Source organism: Bufo gargarizans, chromosome 5 (genome assembly GCF_014858855.1).
Source record: "Bufo gargarizans isolate SCDJY-AF-19 chromosome 5, ASM1485885v1, whole genome shotgun sequence".
Lineage (NCBI taxonomy): Eukaryota > Metazoa > Chordata > Amphibia > Anura > Bufonidae > Bufo > Bufo gargarizans.
Genome location: NC_058084.1, coordinates 293,984,398 through 294,007,694, shown reverse-complemented (window position 1 = coordinate 294,007,694; position 23,297 = coordinate 293,984,398). Strand labels below are relative to the sequence as shown.

Sequence of the window (23,297 nt, the reverse complement as noted above, 5' to 3'; positions counted from 1 at the left end):
TGCATGCAGGTGCCTGGTCATGCAGGTTGTGCTCAGGTTCAGAACGTTAATGCCTCGCTTCAGGCTCTGATGGCACAGCGTGCAAACCACTCGGGTCTTGTCGTCAGCACATTGTTTGAAGAAGTGCCATGCCAGGGAACTCCTTGAAGCTGCCTTTGGGGTGCTCGGTCCCAGATGGCGGCGGTCAGTAGCAGGCGGAGTCTCTTGGCGGCGGGTGTTCTGCTTTTGCCCACTGCTCCCTCTTTTGCTACGCTGTTGGCTCGGTCTCACCACTGCCTCTTCCTCCGAACTGTGAAAGTCAGTGGCACGACCTTCATTCCATGTGGGGTCTAGGACCTCATCGTCCCCTGCATCGTCTTCCACCCAGTCTTGATCCCTGACCTCCTGTTCAGTCTGCACACTGCAGAAAGACGCAGCAGTTGGCACCTGTGTTTCGTCATCATCAGAGACATGCTGAGGTGGTATTCCCATGTCCTCATCATCAGGAAACATAAGTGGTTGTGCGTCAGTGCATTCTATGTCTTTCACCGCTGGGGAAGGGCTAGGTGGATGCCCTTGGGAAACCCTGCCAGCGGAGTCTTCAAACAGCATAAGAGACTGCTGCATAACTTGAGGCTGAGACAGTTTCCCTGGTATGCATGGGGGTGATGTGACAGACTGATGGGGTTGGTTTTCAGGCGCCATCTGTGCGCTTTCTGCAGAAGACTGGGTGGGAGATAATGTGAACGTGCTGGATCCACTGTCGGCCACCCAATTGACTAATGCCTGTACCTGCTCAGGCCTTACCATCCTTAGAACGGCATTGGGCCCCACCATATATCGCTGTAAATTCTGGCGGCTACTGGGACCTGAGGTAGTTGGTACACTAGGACGTGTGGATGTGGCAGAACGGCCACGTCCTCTGCCAGCACCAGAGGGTCCACTAACACCACCACGACCATGTCCACGTCCGCGTCCCTTACTAGATGTTTTCCTCATTGTTATGGTTCACCACAACAACAAAAATATTATTTGGCCCAATGTATTGTATTCAAATTGAGCGGGATATAAATTTGAGGCCTGGTATTTAGGCGCTGGGTGACCGGTATGGATTTAGTGACAGAATTAGACTGGGATATGCACAGTAGCGTGTGTGTGTGAAGTTATTCTGAATGACCCTATGTGCACCTTGAATATTATATACCCTTTTATTGATAGATTTCAAATAGCTCTGATATAGCAGAAACCACTAAATTATGAAATTGCTAAATTGGGAATTGTATTTCAACCCAGAACAAAAAATGTGCTTTGACGGACACTAAATAACTTTCCCAGCCACAACAGTACAGCGGTAACGAGAGATTTAGCGGGATATAAATTTGAGGCCTAGTATTTAGGCGCTGGGTGACCGGTATGGATTTAGTGACAGAATTAGACTGGGATATGCACAGTAGCGTGTGTGTGTGAAGTTATTCTGAATGACCCTATGTGCACCTTGAATATTATATACCCTTTTAGGGATAGATTTCAAATAGCTCTGATATAGCAGAAACCACTAAATTTTGAAATTGCTAAATTGGGAATTGTATTTCAACCCTGAACAAAAAATGTGCTTTGACGGACACTAAATAACTTTCCCAGCCACAACAGGACAGCGGTAACGAGAGATTTAGCGGGATATAAATTTGAGGCCTAGTATTTAGGCGCTGGGTGACCGGTATTGATTGAGTGACAGAATTAGACTGGGATATGCACATTAGCGTGTGTGTGTGAAGTTATTCTGAATGACCCTATGTGCACCTTGAATATTATATACCCTTTTAGGGATAGATTTCAAATAGCTCTGATATAGCAGAAACCACTAAATTATGAAATTGCTAAATTGGGAATTGTATTTCAACCCAGAACAAAAAATGTGCTTTGACGGACACTAAATAACTTTCCCAGCCACAACAGGACAGCGGTAACGAGAGATTTAGCGGGATATAAATTTGAGGCCTAGTATTTAGGCGCTGGGTGACCGGTATGGATTTAGTGACAGAATTAGACTGGGATACGCACAGTAGCGTGTGTGTGTGAAGTTATTCTGAATGACCCTATGTGCACCTTGAATATTATATACCCTTTTAGGGATAGATTTCAAATAGCTCTGATATAGCAGAAACCACTAAATTATGAAATTGCTAAATTGGGAATTGTATTTCAACCCAGAACAAAAAATGTGCTTTGACGGACACTAAATAACTTGCCCAGCCACAACAGTACAGCGGTAACGAGAGATTTAGCGGGATATAAATTTGAGGCCTAGTATTTAGGCGCTGGGTGACCGGTATGGATTTAGTGACAGAATTAGACTGGGATATGCACATTAGCGTGTGTGTGTGAAGTTATTCTGAATGACCCTATGTGCACCTTGAATATTATATACCCTTTTAGGGATAGATTTCAAATAGCTTTGATATAGCAGAAACCACTAAATTATGAAATTGCTAAATTGGGAATTGTATTTCAACCCAGAACAAAAAATGTGCTTTGACGGACACTAAATAACTTTCCCAGCCACAACAGGACAGCGGTAACGAGAGATTTAGCGGGATATAAATTTGAGGCCTAGTATTTAGGCGCTGGGTGACCGGTATGGATTTAGTGACAGAATTAGACTGGGATACGCACAGTAGCGTGTGTGTGTGAAGTTATTCTGAATGACCCTATGTGCACCTTGAATATTATATACCCTTTTAGGGATAGATTTCAAATAGCTCTGATATAGCAGAAACCACTAAATTATGAAATTGCTAAATTGGGAATTGTATTTCAACCCAGAACAAAAAATGTGCTTTGACGGACACTAAATAACTTGCCCAGCCACAACAGTACAGCGGTAACGAGAGATTTAGCGGGATATAAATTTGAGGCCTAGTATTTAGGCGCTGGGTGACCGGTATGGATTTAGTGACAGAATTAGACTGGGATATGCACATTAGCGTGTGTGTGTGAAGTTATTCTGAATGACCCTATGTGCACCTTGAATATTATATACCCTTTTAGGGATAGATTTCAAATAGCTTTGATATAGCAGAAACCACTAAATTATGAAATTGCTAAATTGGGAATTGTATTTCAACCCAGAACAAAAAATGTGCTTTGACGGACACTAAATAACTTTCCCAGCCACAACAGTACAGCGGTAACGAGAGATTTAGCGGGATATAAATTTGAGGCCTAGTATTTAGGCGCTGGGTGACCGGTATGGATTTAGTGACAGAATTAGACTGGGATATGCACAGTAGCATGTATGTGTGAAGTTATTCTGAATGACCCTATGTGCACCTTGAATATTATATACCCTTTTAGGGATAGATTTCAAATAGCTCTGATATAGCAGAAACCACTAAATTATGAAATTGCTAAATTGGGAATTGTATTTCAACCCAGAACAAAAAATGTGCTTTGACGGACACTAAATAACTTGCCCAGCCACAACAGTACAGCGGTAACGAGAGATTTAGCGGGATATAAATTTGAGGCCTAGTATTTAGGCGCTGGGTGACCGGTATGGATTTAGTGACAGAATTAGACTGGGATATGCACAGTAGCGTGTGTGTGTGAAGTTATTCTGAATGACCCTATGTGCACCTTGAATATTATATACCCTTTTAGGGATAGATTTCAAATAGCTCTGATATAGCAGAAACCACTAAATTTTGAAATTGCTAAATTGGGAATTGTATTTCAACCCAGAACAAAAAATGTGCTTTGACGGACACTAAATAACTTTCCCAGCCACAACAGGACAGCGGTAACGAGAGATTTAGCGGGATATAAATTTGAGGCCTAGTATTTAGGCGCTGGGTGACCGGTATGGATTTAGTGACAGAATTCGACTGGGATATGGCCAAAAAATAACCACACTATTGCTGGTTAAATGCACTTGGTGACGGGCGCAGCTTGCCCCTGATGTAGTATATGGCCAAAAAATGAACAGACTATTGCTGGTTAAATGCACTTGGTGTGATAGCTTGACCAACCACACTACTGAGGGTTAAATGCACTTGGTGACGGGCGCAGCTTGCCCCTGATGTAGTATATGGCCAAAAAATGAACAGACTATTGCTGGTTAAATGCACTTGGTGTGATAGCTTGACCAACCACACTACTGAGGGTTAAATGCACTTGGTGACGGGCGCAGCTTGCCCCTGATGTAATATATGGCCAAAAAATGAACAGACTATTGCTGGTTAAATGCACTTGGTGTCACAGCTTGACCAACCACACTACTGAGGGTTAAATGCACTTGGTGACGGGCGCAGCTTGCCCCTGATGTAGTATATGGCCAAAAAATGAACAGATTATTGCTGGTTAAATGCACTTGGTGTGATAGCTTGACCAACCACACTACTGAGGGTTAAATGCACTTGGTGACGGGCGCAGCTTGCCCCTGATGTAGTATATGGCCAAAAAATGAACAGACTATTGCTGGTTAAATGCACTTGGTGACGGGCGCAGCTTGCCCCTGATGTAGTATATGGCCAAAAAATGAACAGACTATTGCTGGTTAAATGCACTTGGTGTGATAGCTTGACCAACCACACTACTGAAGGTTAAATGCACTTGGTGACGGGCGCAGCTTGCCCCTGATGTAGTATATGGCCACAAAATGAACAGACTATTGCTGGTTAAATGCACTTGGTGTCACAGCTTGACCAACCACACTACTGAGGGTTAAATGCACTTGGTGACGGGCGCAGCTTGCCCCTGATGTAGTATATGGCCAAAAAATGAACAGACTATTGCTGGTTAAATGCACTTGGTGTGATAGCTTGACCAACCACACTACTGAGGGTTAAATGCACTTGGTGACGGGCGCAGCTTGCCCCTGATGTAGTATATGGCCAAAAAATAAACAGACTATTGCTGGTTAAATGCACTTGGTGTGACAGCTTCACCCTGATGTAGGCTTTAGCCAAAAAACAAACGCACCATTGAGGGTTAAATGCACTTGGTGACGGGCGCAGCTTGCCCCTGATGTAGTATATGGCCAAAAAATAAACAGACTATTGCTGGTTAAATGCACTTGGTGTGACAGCTTCACCCTGATGTAGGCTTTAGCCAAAAAACAACCACACCATTGAGGGTTAAATGCACTTGGTCGCAGCTTGTGCTGGCGCACCACAAGACACAAAATGGCCGCCGATCACCCCAGAAAAATGTGACTGACAAACGGTCTGGGCAGCCTAAAAACAGTGAACAATTGAGGATCAGCAGCTCAATGATCCACAGCTGCAGATCGATCAGATAATCAAGTCCTTTGGAGGAGTTAATCTGCCTAATCTCGCGCTACTGTCGCAGCCGCAACCTCTCCCTACGCTAATCAGAGCAGAGTGACGGGCGGCGCTATGTGACTCCAGCTTAAATAGAGGCTGGGTCACATGGTGCTCTGGCCAATCACAGCCATGCCAATAGTAGGCATGGCTGTGATGGCCTCTTGGGGCAAGTAGTATGACGCTTGTTGATTGGCTGCTTTGCAGCCTTTCAAAAAGCGCCAAGAAAGTGTCACAAAAGCGCCAAGAAAGCGACGATCACCGAACCCGAACCCGGACTTTTACGAAAATGTCCGGGTTCGGGTCCGTGTCACGGACACCCCAAAATTCGGTACGAACCCGAACTATACAGTTCGAGTTCGCTCATCCCTACTCACCATGCCCCTCACAGAATACCTTGTGGTGTCTTCTTTCCAAAATGGGGTCACTTGTGGCGTAGTTATACTGCCCTGGCAATTTAGGGGCCCAAATGTGTGAGAAGTACCTTGCAATCAAAATGTGTAAAAAATGGCCTACAAAATCCGAAAGGTGCACTTTGGAATATGTGCCCCTTTGCCCACCTTGGCATCAAAAAAGTGTCACACATCTGGTATTGCCGTACTCAGGAGAAGTTGGGGAATGTGTTTTGGGGTGTCATTTTACATATACCCATGCTGGGTGAGATAAACATCTTGATCAAATGCCAACTTTCTATAAAAAAAATTGGAAAAGTTGTCTTTTGCCAGGATATTTCTCTCACCCAGCATGGGTATATGTAAAATGACACCCCAAAACACATTCCCCAACTTCTCCTGAGTACGGCAATACCAGATGTGTGACACTTTTTTGATGCCAAGGTGGGCAAAGGGGCACATATTCCAAAGTGCACCTTTCGGATTTCACCGGTCATTTTCTACAGATTTTGATTGCAAAGTACTTCTCACACATATGGGCCCCTAAATTGCCAGGGCAGTATAACTACGCCACAAGTGACCCCATTTTGGAAAGAAGACACCCCAAGGTATTCCGTGAGGGGCACTGCGAGTTCCTAGAATTTTATTTTTTTTGTCACAAGTTAGCGGAAAATGATGATTTTTTTTTTCTCTCTTTTTTCCTTACAAAGTCTCATATTCCACTAACTTGCGACAAAAAATAAAAAATTCTAGGAACTCGCCATGCCCCTCACGGAATACCTTGGGGTGTCTTCTTTCCAAAATGGGGTCACTTGTGGCGTAGTTATACTGCCCTGGCAATTTAGGGGCCCATATGTGTGAGAAGTACTTTGCAATCAAAATCTGTAGAAAATGACCGGTGAAATCCGAAAGGTGCACTTTGGAATATGTGCCCCTTTGCCCACCTTGGCATCAAAAAAGTGTCACACATCTGGTATTGCCGTACTCAGGAGAAGTTGGGGAATGTGTTTTGGGGTGTCATTTTACATATACCCATGCTGGGTGAGAGAAATATCCTGGCAAAAGACAACTTTTCCAATTTTTTTTATAGAAAGTTGGCATTTGATCAAGATGTTTATCTCACCCAGCATGGGTATATGTAAAATGACACCCCAAAACACATTCCCCAACTTCTCCTGAGTACGGCGATACCAGATGTGTGACACTTTTTTGCAGCCTAGATGCGCAAAGGTGCCCAAATTCCTTTTAAGAGGGCATTTTTAGACATTTGGATCCCAGGCTTCTTCTCACGCTTTAGGGCTCCTAAAAAGCCAGGGCAGTATAAATACCCCACATGTGACCCCACTTTGGAAAGAAGACACCCCAAGGTATCAAATGAGGGGCCTGGCAAGTTCATAGAATTTTTTTTTTTTCGCATAAGTTAGCGGAAATTGATTTATTTTATTTTTTTCTCACAAAGTCTCACTTTCCGCTAACTTAGGACAAAAATTTAAATCTTTCATGGACTCAATATGCCCCTCAGCAAATACCTTGGGGTTTCTTCTTTCCAAAATGGGGTCAGTTGTGGGGTGTTTCTACTGCCCTGGCATTTGAGGGTCTCCGCAATCATTACATGTATGGCCAGCATTAGGAGTTTCTGCTATTCTCCTTATATTGAGCATACAGGTAATGAGATTTTTTTTTCCGTTCAGCCTCTGGGCTGAAAGAAAAAAATGAACGGCACAGATTTCTTCATTCGCATCGATCAATGTGGATGAAAAAATCTCTGCCAAAAAAAAAAATGGAGGGGAAAGGCGTCTGCCAGGACATAGGAGCTCCGCCCTACATCCATACCCACTTAGCTCGTATGCCCTGGCAAACCAGATTTCTCCATTCACATCAATCGATGTGGATGAATAAATCATTGCCAGAATTTTTTTTTTTTTTAATTTTTTTTTTTTATATATATACAAAGTGTTTGCCAAAGCATAGGAACGCCGCCTCCTCCTCAGCTCGTATGCCTCGGCAAACATATCTGTTACTGCAGAGGAGAAAATCCCGTCTTGCAGCGCCGCATACACCGACTTGCGTGTAATCTGACAGCAGCGCAATGCTTCTGTCAGAATGCACATCGGTGCTGCAACTGGTCGATCGGTTGGTCCACCTGGAAGGTAAAAAAATAAAAAAAAAATAAAAACAGGCCGCAACGCAATAATTTTATTAACTTTGCAACAGAACATGTAAACTTTAACTTTTTTAACTGAACATTAACCTTTTTGCTTACTGGTGTTTTTTTTTGTTTTTGTTTTTTTACCTTTATAGAACAAACCTCTCCTTCCCCATGGGTCAATGTGCAAAGCGCAAATCGCCCAAAGATGTGGCGAAGTGCGTTATGCACTTTGTCCCATGTGAAAGGAGACGTTTGCAGCAGCAGTGAGTGAATGGGCCCTAATAGCCCTGTGTGCCTGTCCTGGTGAGATGATCCCTATGCTAATAGTGTACCTGTGAGTGGTACTTCCGGAAACACTCTCCAAAGCATAGGGCAGGGTGGTCAGGACAGTCAGGACAGAAATAGCGGGTGTCACGCCTTATTCCACTCCTGCTACAGACACGACATCTTTTTCGGGGTGACGGTTGGGTTGAGGTACCAGGAACGACATTGGGGAAATGTTGCTCGTGTAGACGGCTAACTACACTGGTGGATGGGGCCACGGAACCTCCTGGGTACAGGAGGTTCTCGATGAACTCTTCCTGAAATTTGAGGAAGGATCCAGTTCTCCCAGCCTTACTGTAGAGAACAAAACTATTGTACAGAGCCAATTGAATTAAATATACAGACACCTTCTTATACCAGCGTCTGGTTCTGCGGGAAACTAAATACGGAGACAACATCTGGTCATTGAAGTCCACCCCTCCCATGTGAAGGTTATAGTCGTGGACTGAGAGGGGCTTTTCAATGACACGGGTTGCTCGCTCAATTTGTATTGTCGTGTCTGCGTGAATGGAGGAGAGCATGTAAACGTCACGCTTGTCTCTCCATTTCACCGCGAGCAGTTCTTCGTTACACAGTGCGGCCCTCTGCCCCCTTGCAATATGGGTGGTAACGAGCCGTTAGGGGAAGCCCGGCGACTAGTTCGCGCGGTACCACAGGTGCCAATCCGTTCTAGAAACAAATGCCTAAAGAGGGCCACACTTGTGTAAAAATTGTCCACATAAAGATGGTACCCCTTGCCGAATAAGGGTGACACCAAGTCCCGGGCACCAGGGCAACCGACCGGCTCCAGGGTCTGATCTTTTCCCTCATAGATCCGAAATTTGTGGGTATAGCCTGTGGCCCTTTCACAGAGCTTATACAATTTGACCCCATACCGGGCGCGCTTGCTTGGGATGTATTGTTTGAAGCCAAGGCGCCCGGTAAAATGTATCAGGGACTCGTCTACGCAGATGTTTTGCTCTGGGGTATACAAATCTGCAAATTTCTGGTTGAAATGGTCTATGAGGGGCCGAATTTTGTGGAGCCGGTCAAAAGCAGGGTGGCCCCTGGGACGGGAGGCGGTGTTGTCACTAAAGTGCAGGAAACGCAGGATGGCCTCAAAACATGCCCTGGACATAGCAGCAGAGAACATGGGCATGTGATAAATCGGGTTCGTGGACCAATATGACCGCAATTCATGCTTTTTTGTCAGGCCCATGTTGAGGAGGAGGCCCAGAAAAGTTTTAATTTCGGAAACTTGGACTGGTTTCCACCGGAAAGGCTGGGCATAATAGCTTCCCGGGTTAACGGTGATAAATTGTGTGGCATACCTGTTTGTTTCGGCCACAACTATGTCTAAAAGCTCCGCAGTCAAGAACAGCTCAAAAAATCCCAGGGCCGAACCGATCTGAGCTGTCTCAACCCGAACTCCAGACTGGGCAGTGAAAGGGAAAACTACAGGTGCGGCTGAAGTTGGGGACTGCCAATCAGGGTTTGCCAGCACCTCTGGGATTCTAGGGGCTCTACGGGCACGTCTTTGAGGGTGGCTGCGACGGGGTCACTACTGCACGTGCCACCGTACCAGCTTCAACTGCCCTTCTGGTGCTCGCTACTTCACCAGGTTGTATGGCAATGCTGGTACTAGGTCCAGGGAGGGCTGGGCTGCTGGTGTATGCCTCACCACGTAATCCGACAGCACCAGCCCCACTCTGCTGCTCTTGAAGCGGATCCTGCGCAACCTGTGGTCTAGCGACACGGGGCCGGGTACGCCTGGTGGTATCAGGGACCTCAGCCTCCTCGTCCGAACTTTGGGTCAGAGAGACACTGCTTTCTACAGGTTCGTATTCTGACCCGCTGGATTCATCAGATGAGGGTTCCCACTCCTCATCCGACTGGGTCAGAAGCCTGTAGGCCTCTTCAGAAGAATACCCCCTGTTTGACATTTTGGGCAACTAAATTTAGGGGTATTCCCTGAGACTACCCAAGAAAAAAAAAGCAAGCCTGTCTTACAAAGGGGAGGCTAGCGAAGTACCGGAGGCCGCTGCGGTTGATAAAAAATATCAAAACTGATTTTTTTATCGCCGCAGTGCGTGTAAAGTGATTGTGCAGTGATCAAAAAAAAATTTTTTTTGGTCACTGCAGTGGGGCGGGTGTGGGCGAACGCACGTGTGGGCGACCGATCAGGCCTGATCGGGCAAACACTGCGTTTTGGGTGGAGGGCGAACTAAAGTGACACTAGTACTATTATAGATCTGACCGTGATCAGTTTTGATCACTTCCAGATACTATAAAAGTACAAATGCTGATTAGCGATACGCTAATCAGCGAATAACGGACTGCGGTGGGCTGGGCGCTAACTGATCGCTAACTACCTAACCAAGGGACCTAAACTATACCTAAAACCTAACGGTCAATACCAGTGAAAAAAAAAAGTGACAGTTTACACTGATCACTTTTTTCCTTTCACTAGTGATTGACAAAGGGGTGATCAAAGGGTTAATTGGGGTTCAGGGGGGGGGTGATCTGGGGCTAAAGTGTAGTGTTTGGTGTACTCACTGTGAAGCCTGCTCCTCTGCTGGATCCAACCGACGAAAAGAACCAGCAGAGGAGCAGGCAGCCATATAACAGATCATATTTACAAATATGATCTGTTATCTGGCGCTGTGATTGGTTTTTTTGAAAATCATCAGCTTGCCAGCCGCGATCATTGGCTGGCAAGCTGATGACGAAATGGTCCTCTTCGAAATGCCGGCCCGAACTGCGCATGCGCGGGCAGCATAGCGCGTCATCTCGCGTCTCGCGAGATAATGCGTATATGCGTCGTTGTGCGCAGCGCTGCCGCCTCCGGACCGCACATCTGCGTTAGGCGGTCCGGAGGAGGTTAAACGCTAATTGCTGTTCCCCACCGTCATGTTCTTGTGACTATGGATGCTCAAGCGGTTGGGAATCATGGCACAAGATCTCATGTCCCTCTTCAAGCATGCTTGGCGAGAGTGACCAATCAAGTAATGGCGATGATAAGAGCCCCTCGGAATTTCCGAGTGTGGGATCACTTGTTTGACCAGACTATCCATGGTGGCATGAAGGAGGATCAGGGTGAGGATTCTGTTGATCAGACTCTTGGCTACTGAGACTGGACTTGGTGGAAGACTGGGTGGTGCTTAACCGACTGGCAGCATTATCTGCTGCAATCAAACCGACCACCTAGTCGCACTGGTGTGACTTCAAGGGTTTTGTTCTACGATGCCCTGAAAACTGGGACATAAAGCTAGGTATCGTGGATGATTCTTTTTCCAATGCTCTGGCAGCAGGCAGAATTTCAACGTGCCCAAGGCCACAGCCTCTGCGTGAACCATCAACATCACGGCCACTGCCCCATCCCTTAATGCTCGCCTTCTTCATATGAAATGTTATATACACTCTTGATACACAATATGTGGCACGGATGTCACAGTTGACAGCAAGCACAGTATATGGAAAAAGTATGTAAAAGTATTGAAAAAGAAAAATAGATTTCACTTATATTTTTCCCATCTCTGTCCCTGACACACAGAAGGTATTGCACAGATGTCACAAGTCACTGCAGCCCCCCCCCCTCCCCCCCCTATAAAAGAAAGTATTAAAAATGATGGAAAAAATATACTAGTTTGCACTTATAGTTTTCCTATCTCTGACCCTGACACACAGAAGGTATTGCATAGATGTCACAAGTCACTGCAGACACCCTCTATAGAAACAGTATTAAAAATGATGGGGAAAAAAATTATTGATGGCTATATTATATTGCTGCCACCACACACAATAGTCCTTAACCCCTTAAGGACACAGCCTTTTTACACCTTAGGACCAGGCCATTTTTTGCAAATCTGACCAGAGTCACTTTAAGTGCTGATAACTTTAAAACGCTTTGACTTATCCAGGCCATTCTGAGATAGTTTTTTCGTCACATATTGTACTTCATGACACTGGTAAAATGAAGTCAAAAAAATTATTTTTTTTGCACCAAAAAATACCTAATTTAACAAAAATTTTGAAAAATTTGCAAATTTCAAAGTTCCAGTTTCTCTACTTCTGTAATACATAGTAATACCCCCAAAAATTGTGATGACTTTACATTCCCCATATGTCTACTTCATGTTTGAATTATTTTGGGAATGATATTTTATTTTTTGGGGATGTTATAAGGCTTAGAAGTTTAGAAGCAAATCTTGAAATTTTTCAGAAATTTACAAAAACTCAATTTTTAGGGACCAGTTCAGGTCTCAAGTCACTTTGCGAGGCTTACATAATAGAAACCACCCAAAAATGACCCCATCTAAGAAACTACACCCCTCAAGGTATTCAAAACTGATTTTGAATACATTGTTAACCCTTTAGATGTTGCACAAGAGTTATTGGCAAATGCGGAGGAAATTTGAGAATTTTATTTTTTTGTCAAATTTTTCATTTTAACCCATTTTTTCCACTAACAAAGCAAGGGTTAACAGCCAAACAAGACTGTATCTTTATTGCCCTGACTCTGTCGTTTACAGAAACACCCAATATGTGGCCGTAAACTACTGTACGGCCACACAGCGGGGCGTAGAGTGAAAGGTGCGCCGTTTGGTTTTTGGAAGGCTGATTTTTATGGACTGGTTTATTTACACCATGTCCCATTTGAAGCCCCCTGATGCACCCCTAGAGGAGAAACTCCCTAAAAGTGACCCCATCTAAGAAACTACACCCCTCAAGGTATTCAAAACTGATTTTACATACGTCGTTAACCCTTTAGGTGTTGCACAAGAGTTATTGGCAAATGGCGATGAAATTTGAGAATTTCATTTTTTTGCCTAATTTTCCATTTTAACCCATGTTTTCCACTAACAAAGCAAGGGTTAACAGCCAAACAAGACTGTATCTTTATTGCCCTGACTCTGCTGTTTACAGAAACACCCCATATGTGGTCGTAAACTACTGTACGGCCACACAGCGGGGCATAGAGGGAAAGGTGTGCCGTTTGGAGGGCTGATTTTTATGGACCGGTTTTTTGACACCAAGTCCCATTTGAAGCCCCCCTGATGCACCCCCAGATTATAAACTCCATAAAAGTTACCCCATCTAAGAAACTACACCCTCAAGGTATTCAAAACTGATTTTACAAACTTTGTTAACCCTTTAGGTGTTGCACAAGATTTAATGGAAAATAGAGAAACAATTTCAAAATTTCACTTTTTTAGCAGATTTTCCATTTGAATTTTTTTTTCCAGTTACAAAGCAAGGGTTAACAGCCAAACAAAACTCATTATTTATGGCCCTGATTCTGTAGTTTACAGAAACACCCCATATGTGGTCGTAAACCGCTGTACGGGCACACGGCAGGGCGCAGAAGGAAAGGAATGCCATACGGTTTTTGGAAGGCAGGTTTTGCTGGACTGTTTTTTTTTACACCATGTCCCATTTGAAGCCCCCCTGATGCACCCCTAGAGTAGAAACTCCAAAAAAGTGACCCCATTTTAGAAACTACGGGATAGGGTGGCAGTTTTGTTGGTACTAGTTTAGGGTACATATGATTTTTGGTTGCTCTATATTACACTTTTTGTGCGGCAAGGTAACAAGAAATAGCTTTTTTGGCACCGTTTTTTTTTTTTGTTATTTACAACATTCATCTGACAGGTTAGATCATGTGGTAATTTTATAGAGCAGGTTGTCACGGACGCGGCGATACCTAATATGTATACAATTTTTTTTATTTATGTACGTTTTACACAATGATTTCATTTTTAAAACAAAAAAAATGTTTTAGTGTCTCCATAGTCTAAGAGCCATCGTTTTTTCAGTTTTTGGGCGATTATCTTAAGTAGGGTCTCATTTTTTGCGGGATGAGATGACGGTTTGATTTGCACTATTTTGGGGTGCATATGACTTTTTGATCGCTTGCTATTACACTTTTTGTGATGTAAGATGACAAAAAATGGCTTTTTTTACACCGTTTTTATTTTTATTTTTTTACAGTGGTCACCTGAGGGGTTAGGTCATGTGATATTTTTATAGAGCCGGTCGATACGGACGCGGCGATACCTAATATGTATACTTTTTTCTTATTTATGTAAGTTTTACACAATGATTTCATTTTTGAAACAAAAAAATGATGTTTTAGTGTTTCCATAGTCTAAGAGCCATAGGTTTTTCAGTTTTTGGGCGATTATCTTAAGTAGGGTCTCATTTTTTGCGGGATGAGATGACAGTTTGATTGTTACAATTTTGGCGTACATGCGACTTTTTTGATCACTTTTATTACCTTTTTTTGGGAAGTAAGGTGGACAAAATTTCAATTTCATCATAGTTTTTTATTTTAAATTTTTATGGCGTTCACCGTTCGGGTTAAGTAACATGACCGTTTTATAGATCAGGTCGTTACGGACACGGCGATACCAAACATGTGTAGGGAATTTTATTTTTTTAATTTTTAATCAGTGATAAATATGTTTTTTGATTTTTACTTTTTTTTTGACCCAGACCCACTTGGTTCTTGAAGATCCAGTGGGTCTGATGTCTGTATAATACAGTACTGTACTCTATATAGGGCTCTGTCCTGTATTTTACTTACACTGAACAGATCTATGCTTTCAGCAAAGATCTGTTCAGCACCATGGACAGCAGGACGCCTGAGCAGGCGTCCTGTTGCCATGGGAACCTTCCCCGTCTGCTCAGAACTTCGCAGACGGGGAAGGGTGAGCACGGGGCTGCGGGGGGCTGTCTGGGGGCTCTCTCCCTCTCCATCGGGGGGCTGCAAAGGCACTGCAGCCCCCCGATCGGAGAGGGAGGGAGCTCCCTCTTACTGTTAACTTTTTCCATACAGCGGTCCATACGGACCGCTGTATGGAAAGGGTTAAACGGCTGACATCGCATCACCGATGTCAGCCGTTTATACCAGGGTGCCAGCAATGTGCTGGCACCCTGGTATACCCACTCTACACCAACGATTATTCAATGGGAGGCGGGCGGGGGATCGCGATCCCGCCTGCCGCACCGCCCGCCTCCCGCACCGCCCCCACTGCCCGCAACACCCCCCCCCCTGCACCTCCCACCGGGCTAAAATCATTCAGAGGTGCAGGGGAGGGTGATAAATATATATTTTCGCCACACTAAAGTTTCTGATCAGCCGCGGTCAGGGACCGCAGCGATCAGAAACTGCAGAAAGCGCAACAAACCGCAGGTCTGAATTGACCTGCGGTTTGTTGCGATCGCGGACATGGGGGGGTCACGGGACCCCCCCGCGCATTTAGCCGAGGTGCCTGCTCAATGATTTGAGCAGGCACCTTGTTCCGATCACAGCCGGCCGCACGGCAGTGATCGGAACAACACATGACGTACCAGTACGTCATGTGTCCTTAAGGACTCGGGAAACATGCCGTACCGAAACGTCATGTGTCCTTAAGGGGTTAAAAGGACTTTTGGGTCTTTGAAACGTTTTTTGACTAAATAGATTACAAATATTGCAATCACACTCCCTACACTATCTGTCCCTTCCTAAGCGCAGCTCTCCCTGTCTACAAATGAGCCGAACATGCGTCATCGGGTGCTATATAGCACACGATGATGTGTTCCAGCCAGCCAATCACTGTAATGCCAGTAGCCAACATGGATACTGGCATTAAAGTGAGGGCAGTACTTGCCTACACGTTTATTGACTGCATAGCAGCCGCAAAACATGTGAGGAGGAGACTCACACTGAAGGCATCAAAATTATGAATTAACACATGTGGAATTATATACATAACAAAAAAGTGTGAAACAACTGAAAATATGTCATATTCTAGGTTCTTCAAAGTAGCCACCTTTTGCTTTGATTACTGCTTTGCACACTCTTGGCATTCTCATCATGAGCTTCAAGAGGTAGTCACCTGAAATGGTCTTCCAACAGTCTTAAAGGAGTTCCCAGAGATGCTTAGCACTTGTTGGCCCTTTTGCCTTTACTCTGTGGTCCAGCTCACCCCAAACCATCTCAATTGGGTTTAGGTCCGGTGACTGTGGAGGCCAGGTCATCTGGCGCAGCACCCCATCACTCTCTTTCATGGTCAAATAGCCCTTACACAGCCTGGATGTGTGTTTGGGGTCATTGTCCTGTTGAAAAATAAATGATGGTTCAACTAAACGCAAACCGGATGGAATAGCATGCCACTGCAAGATGCTGTGGTAACCATGCTGGTTCAGTATGCCTTCAATTTTGAATAAATCCCCAACAGTGTCACCAGCAAAGCACCCCCACACCATCACACCACCTCCTCCATGCTTCACGGTGGGAACCAGGCATGTAGAGTCCATCCGTTCACCTTTTCAGCATCGCACAAAGACACGGTGGTTGGAACCAAAGATCTCAAATTTGGACTCATCAGACCAAAGCACAGATTTCCACTGGTCTAATGTCCATTCCTTGTGTTCTTTAGCCCAAACAAGTCTCTTGTGCTTGTTGCCTGTCCTTAGTAGTGGTTTCCTAGCAGATATTCTACCATGAAGGCCTGATTCACACAGTCTCCTCTTAACAGTTGTTCTAGAGATGTGTCTGCTGCTAGAACTCTGTGTGGCATTGACCTGGTCTCTAATCTGAGCTGCTGTTAACCTGCGATTTCTGAGGCTGGTGACTCGGATGAACTTATCCTCCGCAGCAGAGGTGACTCTTGGTCTTCCTTTCCTGGGGCGTTCCGCATGTGAGCCAGTTTCTTTGTAGCGCTTCATGGTTTTTGTGACTGCACTTGGGGACTCTTTCAAAGTTTTCCGAATTTTTCGGACTGACTGACCTTCATTTCTTAAAGTAATGATGGCCACTCGTTTTTCTTTACTTAGCTGCTTTTTTCTTGCCATAATACAAATTCTAACAGTCTATTCAGTAGGACTATCAGCTGTGTATCCACCTGACTTCTCCACAACGTAACTGATGGTCCCAACACCATTTATAAGGCAAGAAACCCCACTTATTAAACCTGACAGGGCACACCTGTGAAGTGAAAACCATTTCAGGTGACTACCTCTTGAAGCTCATCAAGAGAATGCCAAGAGTGTGCAAAGCAGTAATCAAAGCAAAAGGTGGTTACTTTGAAGAACCAAGAATATGACATATTTTCAGTTGTTTCACACTTTTTTGTTATGTATATAATTCCACATGTGTTAATTCATAGTTTTGATGCCTTCAGTGTGAATCTACAATCTTCATAGTCATGAAAATAAATAAAACTCTTTGAATGAGAAGGTGTGTCCAAACTTTTGGTCTGTACTGTATCTGACTTTAAAAGTGGTATCAATCAATTAATCTAGCATTGCTCAAACCCACCAATAATTACCAAGACTGTAAGAGAATAAAAAAATAATAATAATAATAATAATAATAATGATGAGAATAAGATATACTGTATCTTGAACACATTTTGCATAGCATATATACTGCTATAGTCAAATACCTGTTGGTTTCTATCACAGTAAGAGTATTGAAAAAGTCAATTAAACCTTGAAAGGTATCTGTCAAGAACTTATCTTAAAAATGAAAGGAAATAGAATTTTTCATAGCAGTATTTTTATTTTATTTATTCTTTTTTATTTTCCTGGAACAGAAAACAAGCAGACAATATTTTATTTAAAGTTTAGGTTACTAAAGTTGATTTGTTTATCAGGCTGAGAAGGAATTATTGATGCATACTGGCATTTCAGCCTCCTGGTACCATTAAAAACATTTTAAATGCATTGCAGCTGTCTGCTGACTCGAGAATGAAAAGTATATACAGGAAAAATCATATAATCCTTTTCTTTTTTGCCAGTGTACAGCGCACTTCTTTCTTTGTAAGTATCAGCAGTTCTAGGCTGATTTCCCTATGAGAGTTTAATGTTACAGTCCTTGTCTCACTGAGATGCAATAAGTGATGTTGCCATAAGTAATCTCCCTGTCGGATTAGGGGATTTGGATAAGAATGAACAAAATATTTAACAAATGTGTCGCTTTTTCACTGGCACTTAGCCAGGCACAGATATACGGGATGAGCGGGATTAGTGATTTAAATAAAACAGGATACATCAGCTATAGATATAGTTTTATTTGTTATTGTAATATGTTTGAGACATCATGCATAAAGCTGTTCTAAGAAAAGTAAAATTCTAAATCTATTTTTTTTAGGGCAAGGTTAACAGATAAAGAAGTTGTCTTAATTTTTTTGTATTGCATTAGAGTTGGTGGGTTCTATGAATTACTATAGAGTATGATGGCCACCATGTAATTTTGCAGTATCAAGTTTTTTTTTTTGTGAAAACCGTAAGGTTAGGTTCACACAACATATAACTGTTACCCTATGGCTTATTCAGATGGACAATAGGAAACTTTTCTGTGTTCCAAATGGTGAACCGTAGGCATACGATAGATGAGTTTTTGAAAGGACTACAGGCAGATGACATTGTGTGAGATCCACTTTTCATGCAGACCCATTTACTTGAGCGGGAAAATTGAAACATTGCTTAGGTGTATTGACCCTCTGACATTAAGGGGTCAGTGTTTAGTCTGGGTGCTATACATTTTTAAGTTGAACAGGGTCTGGGCAGAAAAAAAAAATATTTGTCTGAATAACCCATTAGGCAAGATCATTTAAAACATTCTGTAAAGAGATAAAGAAGTTTCTTGAAATTCATTTTGGAACAATTCTATTGAATCAGTAAAAAAAAAAAAAAATTGTTCTATCAAATTGATTGTACCCAAATCAAAAGTGTTCCCATTGACCTGAAAATTGGTATATGACACTTTTTTTCTTTTTTCTTTTTTATATTTATTTTCTCTTGCTCTCCTTTTTAAGCGTTTTAGTACAATGGCTGCTATATTAAATAATGTCAGAGTGACATTGACATATATAATGTTAGCAAACAGCCTATTTAAAAAAAAAAAAATCCAAAAATTGTCCTTTACTGTGGGCAGATTATCTGAAAAACACATTGGCTTGTTCTGAATACAGGTCCAATTATACATCCCCTAAATGAGAACATACTATTACTGGTATTGGTTTACTGGTTTAGAATTACAGGCACACTAAAATATGATAAACTGCACAGCTATAAATGGAAGCAAAATTGCAAAAGCTTTTGTTTTTTTAAATAAAAAGTACAGTTGCACAGTGTATACAGTGAAATATGACTGCAGTGGTGCTTGGAATATGTTTTCTAAAACACTTAGAGGTTTTTATGGAAAGAAACTGGCTCATCTACAGAAAAAGAGTTGTATGTCTCTTTAAACAATCTTTGTGCAGTCAGTGAAACAGCTCCAGCAGTTGCCCTCACTTTGAAACACCCATTCCCAGTACACCAACTGTTCCTATGCTCTCCCTACTAATAAAACCTGACTTTCTACCTAGTAATTCAATCTAGTTACTAAATATATCACTAAACTATCCCTGCAAGAAACTAAGATGGCTGACTTGTTTGTGTAATTGGTGTCTGTCGGAGACATGGCAGACATGTCCTCACACATTAGTGGCTGAGCTCACAATGGCATCTGTGCTTCACAGTGCACAGAGCCTAATAGACCAGCCAATAGTCTCTTTCCTGCTTGGCTGATAGCTGCCGACAAACCATTGTAGGCAAGCCAACTGGCCAGGTCCCTGCCCAGGGTCATCTTTTCTGTTTCCCTCATAAGTGTACGGAATTTTAAGAGTAAAATGTCCAGAGCGAATAGCCAAAACTCTTGATTAGTTTTGGTGAAGAACATTTGTGAAATATGTGATGGATTCAATTAATTTAAAACCGATTTTCTGATCTCTAGCTAGTTTCACACTAGTGGCAGGGGAATCTGGCAGGCTGTTCCGGTGGGTGAATAGCCTGTTAGATCAGTCCTGCCACTAGTTCAGGTGTGCCCCCCGAACTACACACGTGCATGCAGTACTTTTAATCCGGCCGCCTCTCGGCGTGCGCTGCCGTGCAGCTGCCGTAACTCCACCCTATTATAGTCAATGAGGACGGAGCGACAGTCCAGGGGCACACGCAAATTAGCATTTCTAGTGTGAAAGTAGCCTTAAATCCTGACAAACTTACAGTGAATATAAAAAGTGATGTAATAAAATGAGACAAAGATAAATCATTTCAGAACCTTTTTCACCTTTAATGTGACCTATAAACTGTACCACTCAATTGAAAAACAAACTGAAATCTTTTAAATGGAGAAAAAAATAAACTAAATAATGTGGTTGCATAACTGGGGATGTAGCTGTGTTCAGAATTAAGCAATTACAGTCAAAATCATGTTAAATAGGAGTCAGCATACACCTGCCATCATGTAAAGTGCCTCTGATTAACCCCAAATAAAGTTCAGTTGCTCTAGTTGGTCTTTCCTGAAATTTTCTTAGTCACATCCCACATCAAAAGCCATGGTCCACAGAGAGCCTCCAAAAATATAGCACAACAGTGACATTATCAAGAACTGGATGTCTCTCTAAAATTGATGAAAAGATGATAAGTGAAAACTGGTCTGGGAGGCTACCAAGAGGCCTACAGCAACATTAAAGGAGATGTAGGAATATTTGGCAAGTAATGGCTGTGTGGTACATGTGACAACAATCTCCCGTATTCTTCATATGTCTGGGCTATGGGGTAGAGTGGCAAGATGAAAGCCTTTTCTTATGAAGAAAAACATCCAAGCCAGGCTACATTTTGAAAAAACACATCTGAAGTCTCTCAAAAGCATGTGGGAAAAGGTGTTATGGTCTGATGAAACCAAGGTTGAACTTTTTGGCCATAATTCCAAAAGATATGTTTGGTGCAAAAACAATACTGCACATCACCAAAAGAACACCATACCCACAGTGAATCATGGTGGTGGCACCATCATGCTTTGGGACTGTTTTTCTTTAGCTGGAACTGGGGCCTTAGTTAAGCTAGAGGGAATTATGAACAGTTCCAAATACCAGTCAATCTTAGCACAAAACCTTCATGCTTCTCCTAAGAAGCTGAACATGAAGAGGAACTTCATCTTTCAGCATGACAACGACCCAAAGCATACATCAGAATCAACAAAGGAATGGCTTCACCAGAAGAAGATTAAAGTTTTGGAATGGCCCAGCCAGAGCCCAGACCTGAATCCGATTGAAAATCTGTGGGGTGATCTGAAGAGGGCTGTGCACAGAAGATGTCCTCACAATCTGACAGATTTGGAGTGTTTTTGCAAAGAAGAGTGGGCAAATCTTGCCAAGCCAAAATGTGCCATGCTGATAGACTCATACCCAAAAGGACTGAGTGCTGTAATAAAATCAAAAGGTGCTTCAACAAAGTATTAGTTTAAGGGTGTGCACAATTATGCAACCACATTATTTTATTTTTTATATTTTTTTACCTAAAATATTTCCGTTTGTTTTTCAATTGAGTTGTACAGTTTATAGGTCACATTAAAGGTGGAAAAAGTTCTGAAATTATATATCATTGTCTCATTTTTTTTTACATCACAGAAACTTGACATTTTAACAGGGGTGTGTAGACTTTTTATATCCTCTGTATACCACAGACTTGGGCAATTTTTTGATACAGTTGCCTATGTCTACCAATAATTATATTGCATTGTTTGTGTATATTCTGTCAGAAAGGAAAAATAAGAAAATCAAATAAAAAAATTTGTATGCCATCTTATAGGGCATATAGAAGTACAAAATGGCCCCACAGACTTCTACAGAGCCATAACAGCAATTCTCATTTCATTTTACCAGTGTATGTTTTTGGAATTATGAGGAAAATCAGATCTTAGTTAGCAATTATAATTTAATACATGGTCATTCTAGCAGCAAAACATTATTGTACTAATATAGACTGACTGTTGGTGTCCAGTATAAAAGTAATGAGGATCTAACTCATTGGCCTAAATGCAAATGTTATGGATTTGTATTTTGATTATTCCAGTTTCTGTGCATGTATTTAATTAATGTTCTTTTTATACAAATGGAAATGACATGCATTAATAAAAATTATTAAGATTGCTAAGAATAGATAGACAGACAGACAGACAGGTAGGAAGACATGGGAAACAATATTAGACCAAAAAAATTACATCAAGTTTAAATCCTTCTGAAAAGCATGTTAAGTGGGGGAAGGGGAAAACCATTTTGCCAAAAGGCATTTTTAGATAATTTTCAAGTTGTTAAAATACTTTAAGCTGTGCCACTGATCGCAAAGTTGGTTATCTGTTCCTTGGCTAATAATCTCTTCATGCATATTAGAGAACTGCTTGGTGGTACCTGGAGATAAATACATGTATGCCAATAGTTTATGGTTTGAAAAAAAAAATATATATATACAGTATACTAACTGAATATTGGCTTAAGTAGAAATTATACGAATGCAATTAAATTACAATATTACATTTTTTTAAGTCATTGGCCTCAACATTTATAGTATATTATAAAATTACTGTATTTAGTATTGTAGCTAATTTTTCCCCGAATATTATTAATTATGTATGTACATATCAAACCAATATGAATCATCTATTGAATCTAACAGATAAGCTACTAAGCTCAGGATTTTGATGCATCACGTGTTATACAACCTGAAAGTGGTTTTATTAATAGTGTCTACCTTCAGAAATACTATTTCTTAATTACTCCAAGCCATTTAAAATAGAAAATATGCAAATTTATAAACAGTCTTCATTATTAAAGATACAATTGTTTGCCTACGTCTACTTTGCAAATATACATGGGCTGATTGGCCATAGACCCTACAGGAAAATTTCCTGGTGGGCCGATGCCCAGTGGGCCACTTAATCCCTGCTCTTGAACATCAGCAAGGTACATAAAGATCTGATGATACAACTTTATAGTGTGGGGCAGGTGGCAGTATTTTGTGCTGCACTTTGATATTTAGTTCAGCTGATGCAGTATTTAGTGCTGCACTGTGATCTGGTTCTGCTGGGGTAGTAGGTTGTGCTGCATTGTGATATTTGGTTCTGCTGGGGTGGTACTTTGTATTGCACTACAGTATTGCCATTTTCCCATCTAAAGTACCTGGTCCCCACTTTTTTCTAACATATGTTTAGTAAATTGGCAACAAGTATGAAGAGAAAAGTATATTACCACAGTATCAAAATATATAAAATGTATTTATAGTGTTTTATTGTGTGGTTGACACAACACATTGCTGGGCATTTATTAATGTTTTTACACCACT

The 23,297-nt window shown here is 42.2% G+C and overlaps 1 protein-coding gene across 6 annotated transcripts in view; it reads left to right on the top strand.

Moving 5' to 3' along the window:
• LOC122938086 (cadherin-10-like) overlaps positions 1-23,297 on the top strand; it is a 516,432-nt gene that overhangs the window by 450,558 nt on the left and 42,577 nt on the right. Inside the window, exon 9 of one of the 6 annotated variants that reach the window (XM_044293377.1) lies at positions 8,723-8,731. The exons of 4 other annotated variants lie outside the window; for them this stretch is intronic. In XM_044293377.1, coding sequence (XP_044149312.1) covers positions 8,723-8,731 — 9 coding nt within the window. Of the gene's footprint in view, positions 1-8,722; positions 8,732-13,070; positions 13,087-23,297 lie in introns of all 6 variants that reach the window. One more of the 6 variants, XM_044293375.1, reaches the window with a different exon arrangement.